The 12,687-nt window shown below is 45.6% G+C and overlaps 1 protein-coding gene across 1 annotated transcript in view; it reads right to left on the bottom strand.

The window, feature by feature from the left end:
* The window catches only part of GFPT2 (glutamine-fructose-6-phosphate transaminase 2), a 42,847-nt gene that overhangs the window by 27,242 nt on the left and 2,918 nt on the right, over nucleotides 1–12,687 (bottom strand). Inside the window, exon 2 of the mRNA XM_047777857.1 lies at nucleotides 667–774. Within this exon, the coding sequence (XP_047633813.1) occupies nucleotides 667–774 (108 nt within the window). The remainder of the gene's footprint in view (nucleotides 1–666; nucleotides 775–12,687) is intronic.

The raw sequence follows: 12,687 nt of genomic DNA, 5'->3' as shown, positions 1-12,687 counted from the left end.
AGACTAAATATCCACCTGTTGTGTGGATGGAGGAGTAAAGTCTGAGGCAGCCATCCAATGGAGGATTATGCAGCCACTTAGAAAGATTGTTAGGAAGCATTTAGATAATGGAAAATGACAAGGTAAGGGAAAGAATAAAAATATAAAATTATAGAATTGCATAATTATAATTAGGTTAAAAACAAAAAGTATCTGCATAATACTTCTACCTGTCCCCAGACCCCAGAACACCTCAATATATGCCCAGCAATGACCAGAGGTGGGTCACAGATATTGGGGGAGGTGCTTTTGATAAAGATTTTTTTTTCTTTTTAAGGCTGCACTTGCGGCATATGGAAGTTCCTGGGCTAGGGGCTGAATTGGAGCTGCAGTGCAGCTGTGGGCCTAGGCCACAGCCACAGCAATGCCAGATCCAAGCTGTATCTGCGACCTACGTCACAGCTTGTGGCAATGCCGGATCCTTAACCCACTGAGTGAGGCAAAGGATCAAACCTGTATCCTCATGGACACTATGTTAGGTTCTTAACCTACTGAGCCACAACAGGAACTCCTGATGGAGAATTTTTTTTTACTACTACTTTTTTCTTTCTACCTTTCGATAGAAGTTTTCAAGTTTATTTAATAAACAAGCATTCTGTTTCTACGATGGCTGCCTGCAGAGCCTACCTGCTGAGTCATAGCCTCTGTATTCAAGCCGCTGCAGGCCCTTGATGAGGGTTTCAAAAATCTCCTTCCTGGTCCGGGGGACTCTGTAGTTCATGTAGGCAAAGATTCCTGTTAAAAGAGGGAGGAAAACCATACATTTACAAAATACTAGGTTCGTGTTTAGAAGAAAATACTTCTGGGCATGCAGACAGAGGTACATCACTGGAGGGTTTCCCAGCTGCCTGCTGAGGAAGGTGTTGCCTTCTCTTGACATACAGAAGAGGAGCCACTCCCCTCCTGCATCTAGAAGGCCACTGTATGCAGCCCTCCTGTGAAGAATACACACACAGCCCTTGGCCTTGCAATTCCACGGCAGAGAACTTCTATGGATGTACTTGCAGAAGATGTCTTTCACTGTGGCAACATTGATAATAGAAAAGATCAGTAAAATGACCCAACCACCTAGGGACATTTGGAAGTCCCTGCTATGTGGACTCCCGATTTGCATAGAACATACCTGGCAAGAAGGAGGTCACCCCAGCCTCCTGTGACAGGTAGGAACAGAAGCTGGGGTCTTTGCTCCACTTTCTACTTGACTCTGCTGCTTGGAGCATTACCATCAATAAGCACTACTTTTACGACAGCAAGCATAAAGTCATCTCTTGGCCTGGTAGAGAAGAGAATCCTTATCTTCAAGGGAGGCCCACATGCCAAGACGATTTTGTTTGGCTTTATTTTCTGCATTCATATTTCAAAACAATATTTTCCCAAATAGGAAAATGGTCTTCATGTTGGTTCTTTCCAAAGTTCTCCAATGCCTCCTTGAGACTATGCACCCCTGCTCTGTCTTTATCCTGCCCTGTGAGTGTCCCGTCCTCATCTTCCCTCTGTCCTCTTGCCCCACATGGAAAGACCTGTCCTCCTCTAAGCTCAGCTCCAACCCCACCTTCTAGGGCAGGTTTGTTCAGGCCCCAGCCTAAAGTGCTCACCTGCTCTGGGCACCCAGTGTTCCTGCATCCTGAGACAACTACATCCCTGACAAAGTCATAGGCTAGTGCGTCTATCTTTATACTTCTTACTATGTCTTGGTACATGGTGCTTGTTCAATAAAGGTAAGTGAAGTAGAGTGACCATGAATCTATATCAATCAGGGAAGCAATAATATGGAACGTGAAACTGTTGTTAGGCTTCAGTTATATTCATAGTAACTCATCTTACTAAGAACTCATTATGTACCAGGCCCTGGGCTAAGCACTCCTTCCTACATAGGTATCAATCAAAGCTCCTTAGAGGCTGGATCTGCCATTACCTTGCCCTTTCTTTTGGAATTGGGCCACAGGCAGGAGTAGAACCAAAAAGACCTAACTTTAGAACTTAAATGATCCTACCATATGATCCAGCAATCCCACTCCTGAGTATATCCTCCCTCCAAAAAAACCCCAATGATTCAAAGGGGCACATCCATCCTAATGTTCACTGTAGCACTATTTACAATAGCCAAGGCTTGGAAACAACCTAAATGCCCATCAATAGATGAATGGATGAAGAAGATATGGTACACATATACAATGGAATACTGCTCATTCATAAAAGAGAATGAAATAAAGCCATTTGTAGCAACATGGACAGACCTAGAGATTATCCTATTAAGTGAAGTAAGTTGGAAAGAGAAAGACAAATACCATATAATATCACTTATATGTGGAATCTAAAATATGGCACACAGCAGAAATTGTCACAACACTGTAAGTCAACTATACACTAGTAAAATTTTTAAAAATGAAAAAATACGGCATTAATGAGCCTATCTACAAAATAGAAACAGATTCAAAGACAAGGAGAACAGACCTGTGGTTGCCAAGGGGGAGGGAGGAGGGAGTGGGATGGACTGGGAATCTGGGGTTAATAGATGCAAACTATTACATTTAAATTGATAGACAATGAGGTCCTACATATAGCGTGGGGAACTATATCCAATCTTCTGGGATAAATCATAATGGAAAGAAATATAAAGAAGAATATGTTTGTGTGTGTATAACTAAGTCACTTTACAGCAGAAATTAGAACAACACTGTAAATCAACTATACTTTAAATAATAATCATCTATAATAATAAAATATACTTTTAAATTATAAAAAATAAAAAAAATAAAATATAGTCCAAATAAAAAAAAATTAAATAGTTTGTAAGCACATTAAAAACAGAAAAAAAACTTAAATGATCCTAACCACTGGGCAGCACTGCCTCAAGGATGAAAAGCATTAAAAGGTTTATTTTCCCAATTTTAATTTTAAATTTTATTCTTTTAAAATTTTCTTAACATTTTTCTGGGATGACAAAAAAGTCAAGACTGAAAGATCGCCAATATCTGCACCCTCATGGTCACTGAAGCATTATGAACAACAGTCAGGACTTGGAGTTCCCACTGTGGCTCAGTGGAAACGAACCCAATTAGTATCCATGAGACTTGGGTACGATCCCTGGCCTCGATCTGTGGGTTAAGGATCTGGCGTTGCTACGAGCTGTGGTTTAGGCTGCAGATGTGGCTCAGATCTGGCATTGCTGTGGCTGTGGGGTAGGCCGGCAGCTGTAGCTAGCCTGGGAACTTCCACATGCCGCTAATGCAGCCCTAGAAAGCAGAAAAAAAGGGGACGGGCAAATGTCCTAAGGAAAAAGAAAAACAACAGTCAAGACATGAAAACAACTTAAGTGTTGGATAAAGAAACTGGGGGGGGGAATTATATATATAACATAATGGACTATTACCCAGCCACAAAAAGAAAGAAATCCTGCCATTTGCAACAACATTATGCTAAGCGAAGTAAGTCAGAGGCAAATACTATATTATCTCATTTATGTATAGAATCTTAAGAAACCTAACTCAAAGAAATTAGATTGGTGACTGCCAGAGGTGGGTGGGGGTGAGGAATTAGATGGTGGTCAAAAAGTATAGATTTTCAGTTATAAGATAAATTCTTGGGATGTAATGTACAGCATGGCGATTGTAGTCAACATTCTATTGTATGTTTGAAAATTGCTAAGAAAGTAAATACTAAAAGTTCTCATCATAGTGAAAAAAATGTGAGGTGATGAATGTTAACTGACCTTATTATGGAAGCTTTTTGCTATATGCATATACATATACAAATCACTATGTTGTGCACCTTAAACGTATACAATATTACACAGCAATTGCATTTTAAAAAAGAGGAAAAAAACTTTGCCGGAGATAAACCTTGGAGAGGACAACCTACCTGAAGATCACTGAGGGCTGACCATGATTATACATAAAACCACCTGTAATAGCTCTGTACTATCTCTAGATTAGATTCAAGTCAACATAGTATATCTGAATGAATGATTAAATTTCAATTAAGTAAATGTTATATTCCTAAACAGTAAGTAGGGTCACATCATATGAAATTTAACTTGCTGAAATGAATCTAGACATACTCAGTCAAAAAATAGGCAATAAAATTAGACACTGCTAAAAATAATACTTTGCATTCTTAGGTACCGTATGCTACTGTACATGGCATATATTTGCACGCACGTGTTAAGGTGCAGGGTTTATATTTAAAAACACACACAGACTGTGCTCTCTGAGCAGTTACAGACCTTTTCTTTTAAAAATGGCCAAGGATAATTTTGGCAGCCAGCTATTTTTGCCTTCCTGGCTGACTCCAGGTCAGGTGAGAAGTGCTTCCCCAGCTGAGCATCTTCACTTCGAAAGCTCACAATTTCCCCCAACACTTTAAACCTAAACACATCTCTGGCCAGAGCATGTACTTCTGTCACCTTACTTATACATAAAAAAGATATGTACTTGTTTGTTTTTTTTTTAGGGCCACACTCACAGCATATGGAATTTCCCAGGCTAGGGGTTGGACAGAGCTACAGCTGCCAGCCTACACCACGGCCACAGCAACGCAGGATCCGAGCCATGTCTGCAACCTATACTGCAGCTCACGGCAACGCCGGCTCTTTAACCCATTGAGCAAGACCAGGGATCGAACTCGAATCCTCATGGATCCTAGCTGGTTTTGTTAACCGCTGAGCCACGAAGGGAACTCCAAGGTATTTATTTTTTAATGTAAAATGTTAACAGCTTTCTTAGGATATGGCACATACCATAATATTATCCCATTTAAAGTATACGATCAATAGTTTTTAAGTATAGTTACAGAGTTGTGTCAACATCACCACAACCTATGCTTTTCAGAACATTAATTTCTCTGCCATAGATCAGGAAGATCCCAGGAGGGACATGGTAAAATTCCAGTCACTGTAAAGAGCACACAGCTAGGGGTTATGGTTATGGTTATGACTCCAGATCATTTCTGGAGTCTTTAAAACAAACTGCAAACCTTTCCTGGCACCCTGGGAATTGTTCCAGAATTACACGTGTGCCTCACGAAGGGGAGCCGACAGGCACTGCAGACGACACAAAGGCCCATGCACCAACACTAGAAAGGTTTTAAATCTGACATGCTTTTATGAGAGCGCTGTATGGCTCTGCTCTCCAATTGTCCACTGCAATTCCCCTCCTCTGGGCCAAACTTCACTTCTGAACTCAGGTCAGGCATGTATGCATCTCAGGGCTTTGAGATCCACAACAGCCTCCTTGGTGGGGTGGGGTGGAGGTGCTGCTGCCAGAGCCCCTGGTGGGCTGGAACAGCTAAAGGGTCCTTGTCCTCGGGACCACCAGCTGTGTCCACATCCAGCTGCGAGCCTGGTAGCCACTCAGGCACCACTCCGTTTGGTGGATTACTGTGGTGAGGGGGGCTTCCATGGAGTGGTTTTTCAGGTCTTTGTACAAGAAGGCATAAACCTAACGTTTAACATGAATCCCTTGTATGCCAACATCTACCCAGCAAGTTCTTTTAAGCACTATCTCTCTCTTCTCTGCTCCTTGCTGGATTCTCACTGCGTGCTACTAGATGAAGTGAATCAACCAGTACTTATAACATGTTTTTATTATTTAAAAAATAATTGCAATAGAATAAAGCTGTTTTCCCAGGGATTTTCCTGGCTATTCATGTCAAAATTCCCTTCTGGAATCCCTTCCATCCATGATAAAAGCTACAGTGAGAATCCATTTTTTACTTATGAGATCAGTAAAGATTAAATGGTTTGACAATAAGTGAGAGTTTAAATTTGTACGCCCTCTTTGGAAGGCAATTTGGCACTTTCTCAAATTAAAATGTACACATCTGTTGACCAGAGCTTCTACACATCTAGGAATATATCCAACAGATATCTGTGCAGAGATTCAAGTGTGAAAGCAGGAGAATAGGTGCTCTTGCTGTTTGTGGTGGCTGATGAATGGGGATAGCCTGATGCCCCGCACCAGCTAAGTGATGGCACAGTCACACAGTGGGGCGGCTGCAGGGCCAAGGGCAGGAGGACCTGTACAGAGAACAAGGTGAAGCTATGTGTTCTCTCAAAAAACAAGCTATATCTCCAGGATGTTCTAGGGGAAAAACATGGGCTTCAGAACATGTGCAAATTACCCAGAGTGGAGAAGGAAGGCATGTAAAGTATTTCTGGAAGAGCGAGGGGGCAGTGGTTGCCTCTGACAAGGGTGCTGGACATGAGGCAGAAACTCCTTTTCTGTTGCATGTGTCCTTTTTGTACTGTCTAGATATTTTGCCATATACCTATACATAGTATTTTACCATGTGCTGCTCTATGAATTCCAGAGTGGTGGGTACAGGATTGCCATCTAGCCCAGTTTGACTTCACTGAGGCTCCCCAGCCCTGCTCACTGGGAGGAATATCAGCCACAAGAAGGGAGAAAATACTAAGCACAGGGCCCAGTGCATACAAAGAACAGGCTCACGGGTGCCATCCTGAGTGCCTTCTCCCTGGCCTGCTCACTAGCCTCACTAGTCTGTGACAGCAAGAAGCACAGTGGGTGGTGGCTACTGCCAAACATCTACTTCAAATCCCAGCCTGCTCCTTGCTTCTGTGTGGCCTGGAGCAAGTCACTGAACCCCCTTGGAGCAGGCAATGGCAGCACCTACTTCCCAAGGTCGCTGTGAGAATTCAGTCTTTGTAAAGCAAGAGGAACCGTGTGGGCTACAGAATAAGTGTGAAAATGGAGCTGGCAAGGAACTTCCTCCTCCTGGGGAGTGTGAGGTGCAAATGAAGGTATGCACACAGCAAACAGGAAGTCCTTGAGAAATCATCAAGTAAAAGTACAAAGAAAGTCAAACCATTTTACAGCTATTTATTTTTGGCTTTCTAGTTGGGCAAATGATGGTTAAATCACATGTGTGATCTGGCTACAACTTGATCATGATGTAATTCATCCCATAAATATTTCCCTACCCCACGGAGGCCTCATCACTGTGCTAGGTACTGCGAGGTGCACAAGTCAGGGGGCCTTTCAAGAGAAGATATGATGCACAGAGACCACCGACTTCTCAGGAGACTTGCAGGCAGAGGGCCTGGGAGCTGAGAGGTAGGGGAAGGATCAGAGGACTCCTGAATCGGCTCTCTGCAAATGCGACCTCAATTCACTCCGCAGGTGCCAGTGCACAGGTCACCACTGGGTCTATTGCAGGCCTTCCTCTCTCCCAATTTTCAAAAAAGTCACATGGCCTACATAGCGATTAATTCCTTATCTTTTGTTTGACTCCTCACTGGATTGCAACCTTCATGAGGATGGGGATATGTGTCTTGTTTACCTGTCTCATTCATTGCTGTCTTCCCAGCACCTAGCTCAGAGCCTGCTACACTTCAGGTGCTCAATAACTATTTGTTGAATGTGTGGGCACAAAACTAAATGGATGGATTTGGATGTGGTGATCAGAGAAGGTGGTCTTTGAGCTTGACAACCATGCTCAACCACGCACAAGCAAATGGAACCCCCGGTGTAAGCGTGAGGGACAGGAAGCCCAGGGAGGTAGGCAGTACTGAGTCTGGGGTCCCTGAGTCTTGGCCCCTTTCACAAGGGCAGGTGGCACTGCCCTAGGGGTAACCTCAAGACACTCAAGCACAAAGACTTGTATGCACCAGCATTACCCAGACCCCAACTGTAGTGCACTGTGAGGATCCTAGGGCTGGTGGGGGAAGCCTTCTAGATAAGTGATCAGGTCCTGGGGGTAGGATCCCATAACTCCCTGGCGGGGAGGGGCTGCAGAGTAAATCCCACCACCGCTACCACAATTTATGAAGCCCTCCCATGTGCCAATACTTTTTCAGAACCTGACCTTGTGTAATCCCTGCAATGTCTATGCCCAATCTGTGGTTCCCATGGACAGAGAGGGTAGCTCTGGCTCCAAGGTCAAAGAGTTGAGAAATTTATAACCAAGTCTACCCAATTGCAGGGGCTCATCACTGCGGCCTCCAAGATTAGCCTAAGGCCTGTCTTAGAATCCTACCCCAAGGGATGAGAAATAGCTCACAGACGGGGCCTGGCCTATGGAGAGATGCCCACCTGGCTCCTGATGGACACACTTCATAGCTCCCCTGGTGGGGTCCAGGCCATGTTGACAGACCCTTCCCTGACCATCGGGAGGTCACACCCTCCATGGGACACTCCTGCTTCTAACTCCACCTTTCTCTTCCCATCCAGTTCCCCACAGAGTGAAGGCAACCACAGCAAGTTTGGTTCCCACTATATCCCTCCCTCTCTTGCTGAGGGATGGCAAAATCCCTCCAAGCTCGTTGGAGAAATGCCCAGCCCCAGGACAGAGGCTGCCTTGGCTCAACCCCTGCGGCCCAAGGTATGCCCTGTGCCCATACCAGAATTCCAAACAGCTTTTCAGGGTCCCGCTTTTTTTTTTTTTTTGCTTCTTAGGGCCATAAGTGTGGCACATGGAAGTTCCCAGGCTAGGGGTTGAATCAGAGCTGCAGCTACCAGCCTACACCATAGCCACAGCAATGTGGGATCTGTGCCACGTCTGTAACCTACACTATAGTTTATAACAACACCAGATCCTTAACCCACTGAGCGAGGCCAGGAGTCAAACCTGCATCCTCATGGATGCCAGTCAGGTTCATAACCTGCTGAGCCACGATGGGAAGTCCTCAGGGTCCCACTCTTAAAGCTGATAGAGAGAGTGAATGAGAAAAGGTTCCAAAAGGAGAGAGACCCAGATAAACTCAGAGGGACTCCAGAAGAGACTGCAGGTGTGATACAGGATAAAGACAAGCCCTTTGAGAGAGGACTGTGGGCCCCTCAGCCCAGCCCATCTTGGGGAATCTGGGATGTCTAATACTCCCTTTGAATATGGCTTGAGAGAGCATACAGGAACTCAGGACCACAGGCACCACGAGGTCCACCCATGCAAGCAGAGGTGCTTCAAACTTCAAGTGGCAAATAACAATGACTAGATGGAGAAGCAATGTCGCTAGATTCCCAGAACTAGGATCACAGAACTCCTGGAACCTTCTGTACAACCCCTGGGATGTTTGGGGTGTTGGATGGGGGGAGGGGTTGTTTGGGGCCTGGAGGATGAGGGAAGAAGGTAGAAGTTCACAGGAGGCAGGTTGGGTCCACATTCTGATGCTGTGACTGTAGTTCCCAATGAAAGCACCGCCCTCACTGTGCGTGAGGGTGGACCATGCCGGGCAGAGATACAGCCTGTACCCCACACAAGCTGGCTTCACTGGAGTTATGTCACCACCTAGCCAGACTGGGACCCTCTCCAGATAGAAGTCGCTCTTGCCACCACCATCCAATGCTTCTCAGAACTGAACAGGCTGACCTCCTTAGTCCTTGAGCTCAGCAGAGATTAGATACTATTCTGTCCCAAACTGGACGACGTGGCAGTTGGATTTCTGCCTCATAAAATCCCACAGTGTGTGAGAAAGTGTGTATGTGTGTGTTTGAGTGTCAGGTTCGTATGCTGAGTGTGAATGTGAGAGTGTGTACATGTACGTGAATTTGTGCTTGAGTGCCAGGTGTGTACGAGCATGCTGGGTGTGTACGTGTGTGAGTATGTGTGGCATGCTAGGGAGGGGGGCTGTCTGCTCTTCTGGGTGAGGCCCCCGAGGCTGCTGGGCCAGGAGCCAGGGCTGCAGAGGAGGCTGCAGCCTCTCTGGATACCCAGGCCTCCCTCGTGCAGAGACCAAGGCAGGACGCTTTATTCATGAAATAGGGAGGACAACTTCTGCTGCCTCCTCGGAGAGGTGAGAGTAACAGTGGAGGTTTGAAGGAAGTGTGAGATGGCACAGCTGGGTCCTCCAGGCCTGGCTCAGGGCCGGGAGGGGGCTCAGCTGTTCTGGGGACAGCTCTATCCTGCTTCAGAACTTCTCAGGACTCCAAGGGTTAAAGTTACCACAACACTTGAATCCCCGAGATAACATGAGATGCTGCTTCCTGCAGTAAATGTGCGCAAGCCCTTCTATTTTTTATAGAAAATTCCTGGTGTCCTTGTCCCATTAGGATTTCACCAAGGGCAAAGGGGAAGCAACATACAAATACTCTAAATTGCACTAAAAACTTTCAAGAAGAAAAAAAAAAAGGAGTCTTGTTCAAACTGCCAAAATTTGGCCTTAAAAAAGAGTCAAACTTCTTTTTTCAGTGAAGTATTTCCTTTGAAAATTACAAAGAGGTAGATGACCAGATTAAATTACTTGTTTTGGCACCTAATGAGTCTTCAGAATTTTCTCCCAAGAGCGTTTGTAACCTCAAGTTGCTATCCCTTTCTAAGCAATTTTTGCTAAATATCAAAATGACCCTTCAATTTAAAGGCATTGTTTAATCACCAAATCTCTGGAAGGTTTCTCAGAACTTGGGAAACCCCTGATGAATAAGATGGGTGGGGAAATGGCACCATGATGAGGAGGAGGGGGAGGAGGAGGAAGGGGTAGAGGAGAGGGAGGAGGAGGGGGAAGAGGAGAGGGATGGGAAGGAGGGGGAGCTGGGCCCCGGCACAGCCGGCCTCCCCACAGCCCTGCATAGGAGACTGCGCACAGCAGTCCTGTAAGCAGGGGCAGGCAGTGGTGCTCGGGAGCTGCTTGGACTGGATCCTAAGAGCCAACTGTGTGCATCTCTTTCCAACTCTGTGCTCAGGGGCCTCATATTGCTGACCTGAAATTAGCCATGGTGAGAGTATTCACACCACAGAAAGTGGCAAACCAGAGAGCTGGTTGTTACCCATTTATCTGCATATCACTGGCTCTGCGTGCGAGGCTCCTGTGGCTTGGAGAGGTAACAAGCCAGGTGACCCGACCCAAGAGTCTGTGTCCCATCAACTCCAGCCCAGTCCCTTTTGAGGCATCTGTCCATGAACTGAACTGTTAGGAGGAGGAAAGGAGCATCAAATATGACAGGGTTCTGAGAACCTAAAGGAGTTCGGAACAAAAGGGAGAGTGCGCCCCCAAGCCAAGTAATCTCCTTGGACTGCTGCTTCCTCAGCTGAGGCAAGAGGCAAACCCCTGTAAGCACTTGACAAGCTCTCCTGAAAGACCGCTGTGCAACAAATTGCGTGTGTGTGTGTGTGTGTGTGTGTGTGTGTGTGTCCTGGCCCCTCTTGATTCTAGGGAATAAAACTATGCCTGCCTCTTGCAGAGAAGAGATGAGTGGGAAGAATATCACATACATGCATGGAAAGCAAGTTGCAGTGAGCATGATATTTAGACAAGAGAGAACTGACTTTTAGAGAAGGTGTGAAACCTATTTGGTCCAACTGGTATGTAGCATGATGCCAGTGAAGGACGGGGTATTTAACTGATGCCTGTGTTCACTTCTAACTGCAGCAGGGCTCATTTGAGAGTGCTGGGACCAGAGGAGTTGGGGCAGGGTGTGGTGGGGGGCATGCTGGAAGTCCTCTGGTCTCCTAGCCATCTGGGATTTGGCAACACTGGACTGTTCTTGGGGGAGGCATCTGAAAGCAAGAACCCAACTGTGGCAGGATGAATAAGGGCCCTCCAAAAATGTTAGATCCTAATCCCTAGAATATGTAAATGTTATTCCATAGGGAAAAAATGTAAATGTTATTCTATATGGAAAAGGGTCTTTATCGATGTGATTAAATTAAGGATTTTGAGGTGGGAGATTATCTTGAATTAAATGGGTGGGCCCTAAATGCGACAACAAGTGTCTTTATGAGAGGGAAGCAGAGGGACATTTAACCTGGAAGAGGGGAAAGTGATGTGACCATGGACGAGGAGATTGGAATGAGTAGCCACAAGCCAAGGAATATTGGCAACTGCCAGAAGCTGAAAGAAGCAAGGAACAGATTCTCCCCTAAAGCTTTTGGAGGAAGCAGGGCCCTGCTGGCACCTCCATTCTGGCCCAGTAAAATGGATTTTTAGCCTACTAGTCTCCAGACCCATGACAAAATAAATTTCTGTTGTTTTAAATCAGCAAGTTTGTGGTAATTTCTTACAGCAGCCAGAGGAACGAATACAAAAGATTAATTCAAGGCAGGGGCTTTACCTTCTAGCAAAAACTAAGGGCTCTTTTTCAAATCCTTTTATCCCTCCTCATAGACTACTAAATGCAACAATGAAGGACAGAGTAGATTTAAGAATTCATAGATGAGAAGTCCGATCCTTTTCATCAGACCCCCAGGTGTGCATGCTGTCATGCCCTTGCATGTGCTATGCCCTCAGCCTGGCACACCTATCACCCTCTTCTCTCTGCAGACCTCGTACTTGAAATCAGGCCTTGTTGCACTGTTCCAGGTCCCTCATTCTCTTCCGGGGAAAGTCAGTGCTCCTGCCTCCACTGTGCCAAGGTCCCAAGCTCATACTGCAAGGGGGCCAGCGGGTAACATGAGGGAGTGAGGCAGCTGGGTCAGGGTGGGAAATCTGGGGAGCTTGGACCCGTCAGCCCAGGGGCCTCCCTGCACTATTCAGAAACATGAACTCAGACTTGCTCATCTTCAGATTTTTTTCAAGAGAAGCCAAGAATCCCACCTACTTTGTGAAATCTCCCAATTTTGTAATTTGGTAACAACAGTCATTTGAATAATAAAGTTTATATTCTGTGCACCAAATGGAGATGTCTGTCGGCTTGGCTTGGCACAGGGTTTGCTTCCCTGTTTTCCTCTGTGGTGGCATTTACCTCATAAGCTATTCCA

This window comes from Phacochoerus africanus, chromosome 4 (assembly GCF_016906955.1).
Source record: "Phacochoerus africanus isolate WHEZ1 chromosome 4, ROS_Pafr_v1, whole genome shotgun sequence".
NCBI lineage: Eukaryota > Metazoa > Chordata > Mammalia > Artiodactyla > Suidae > Phacochoerus > Phacochoerus africanus.
This window is presented reverse-complemented; position numbering and strand designations above follow the sequence as displayed.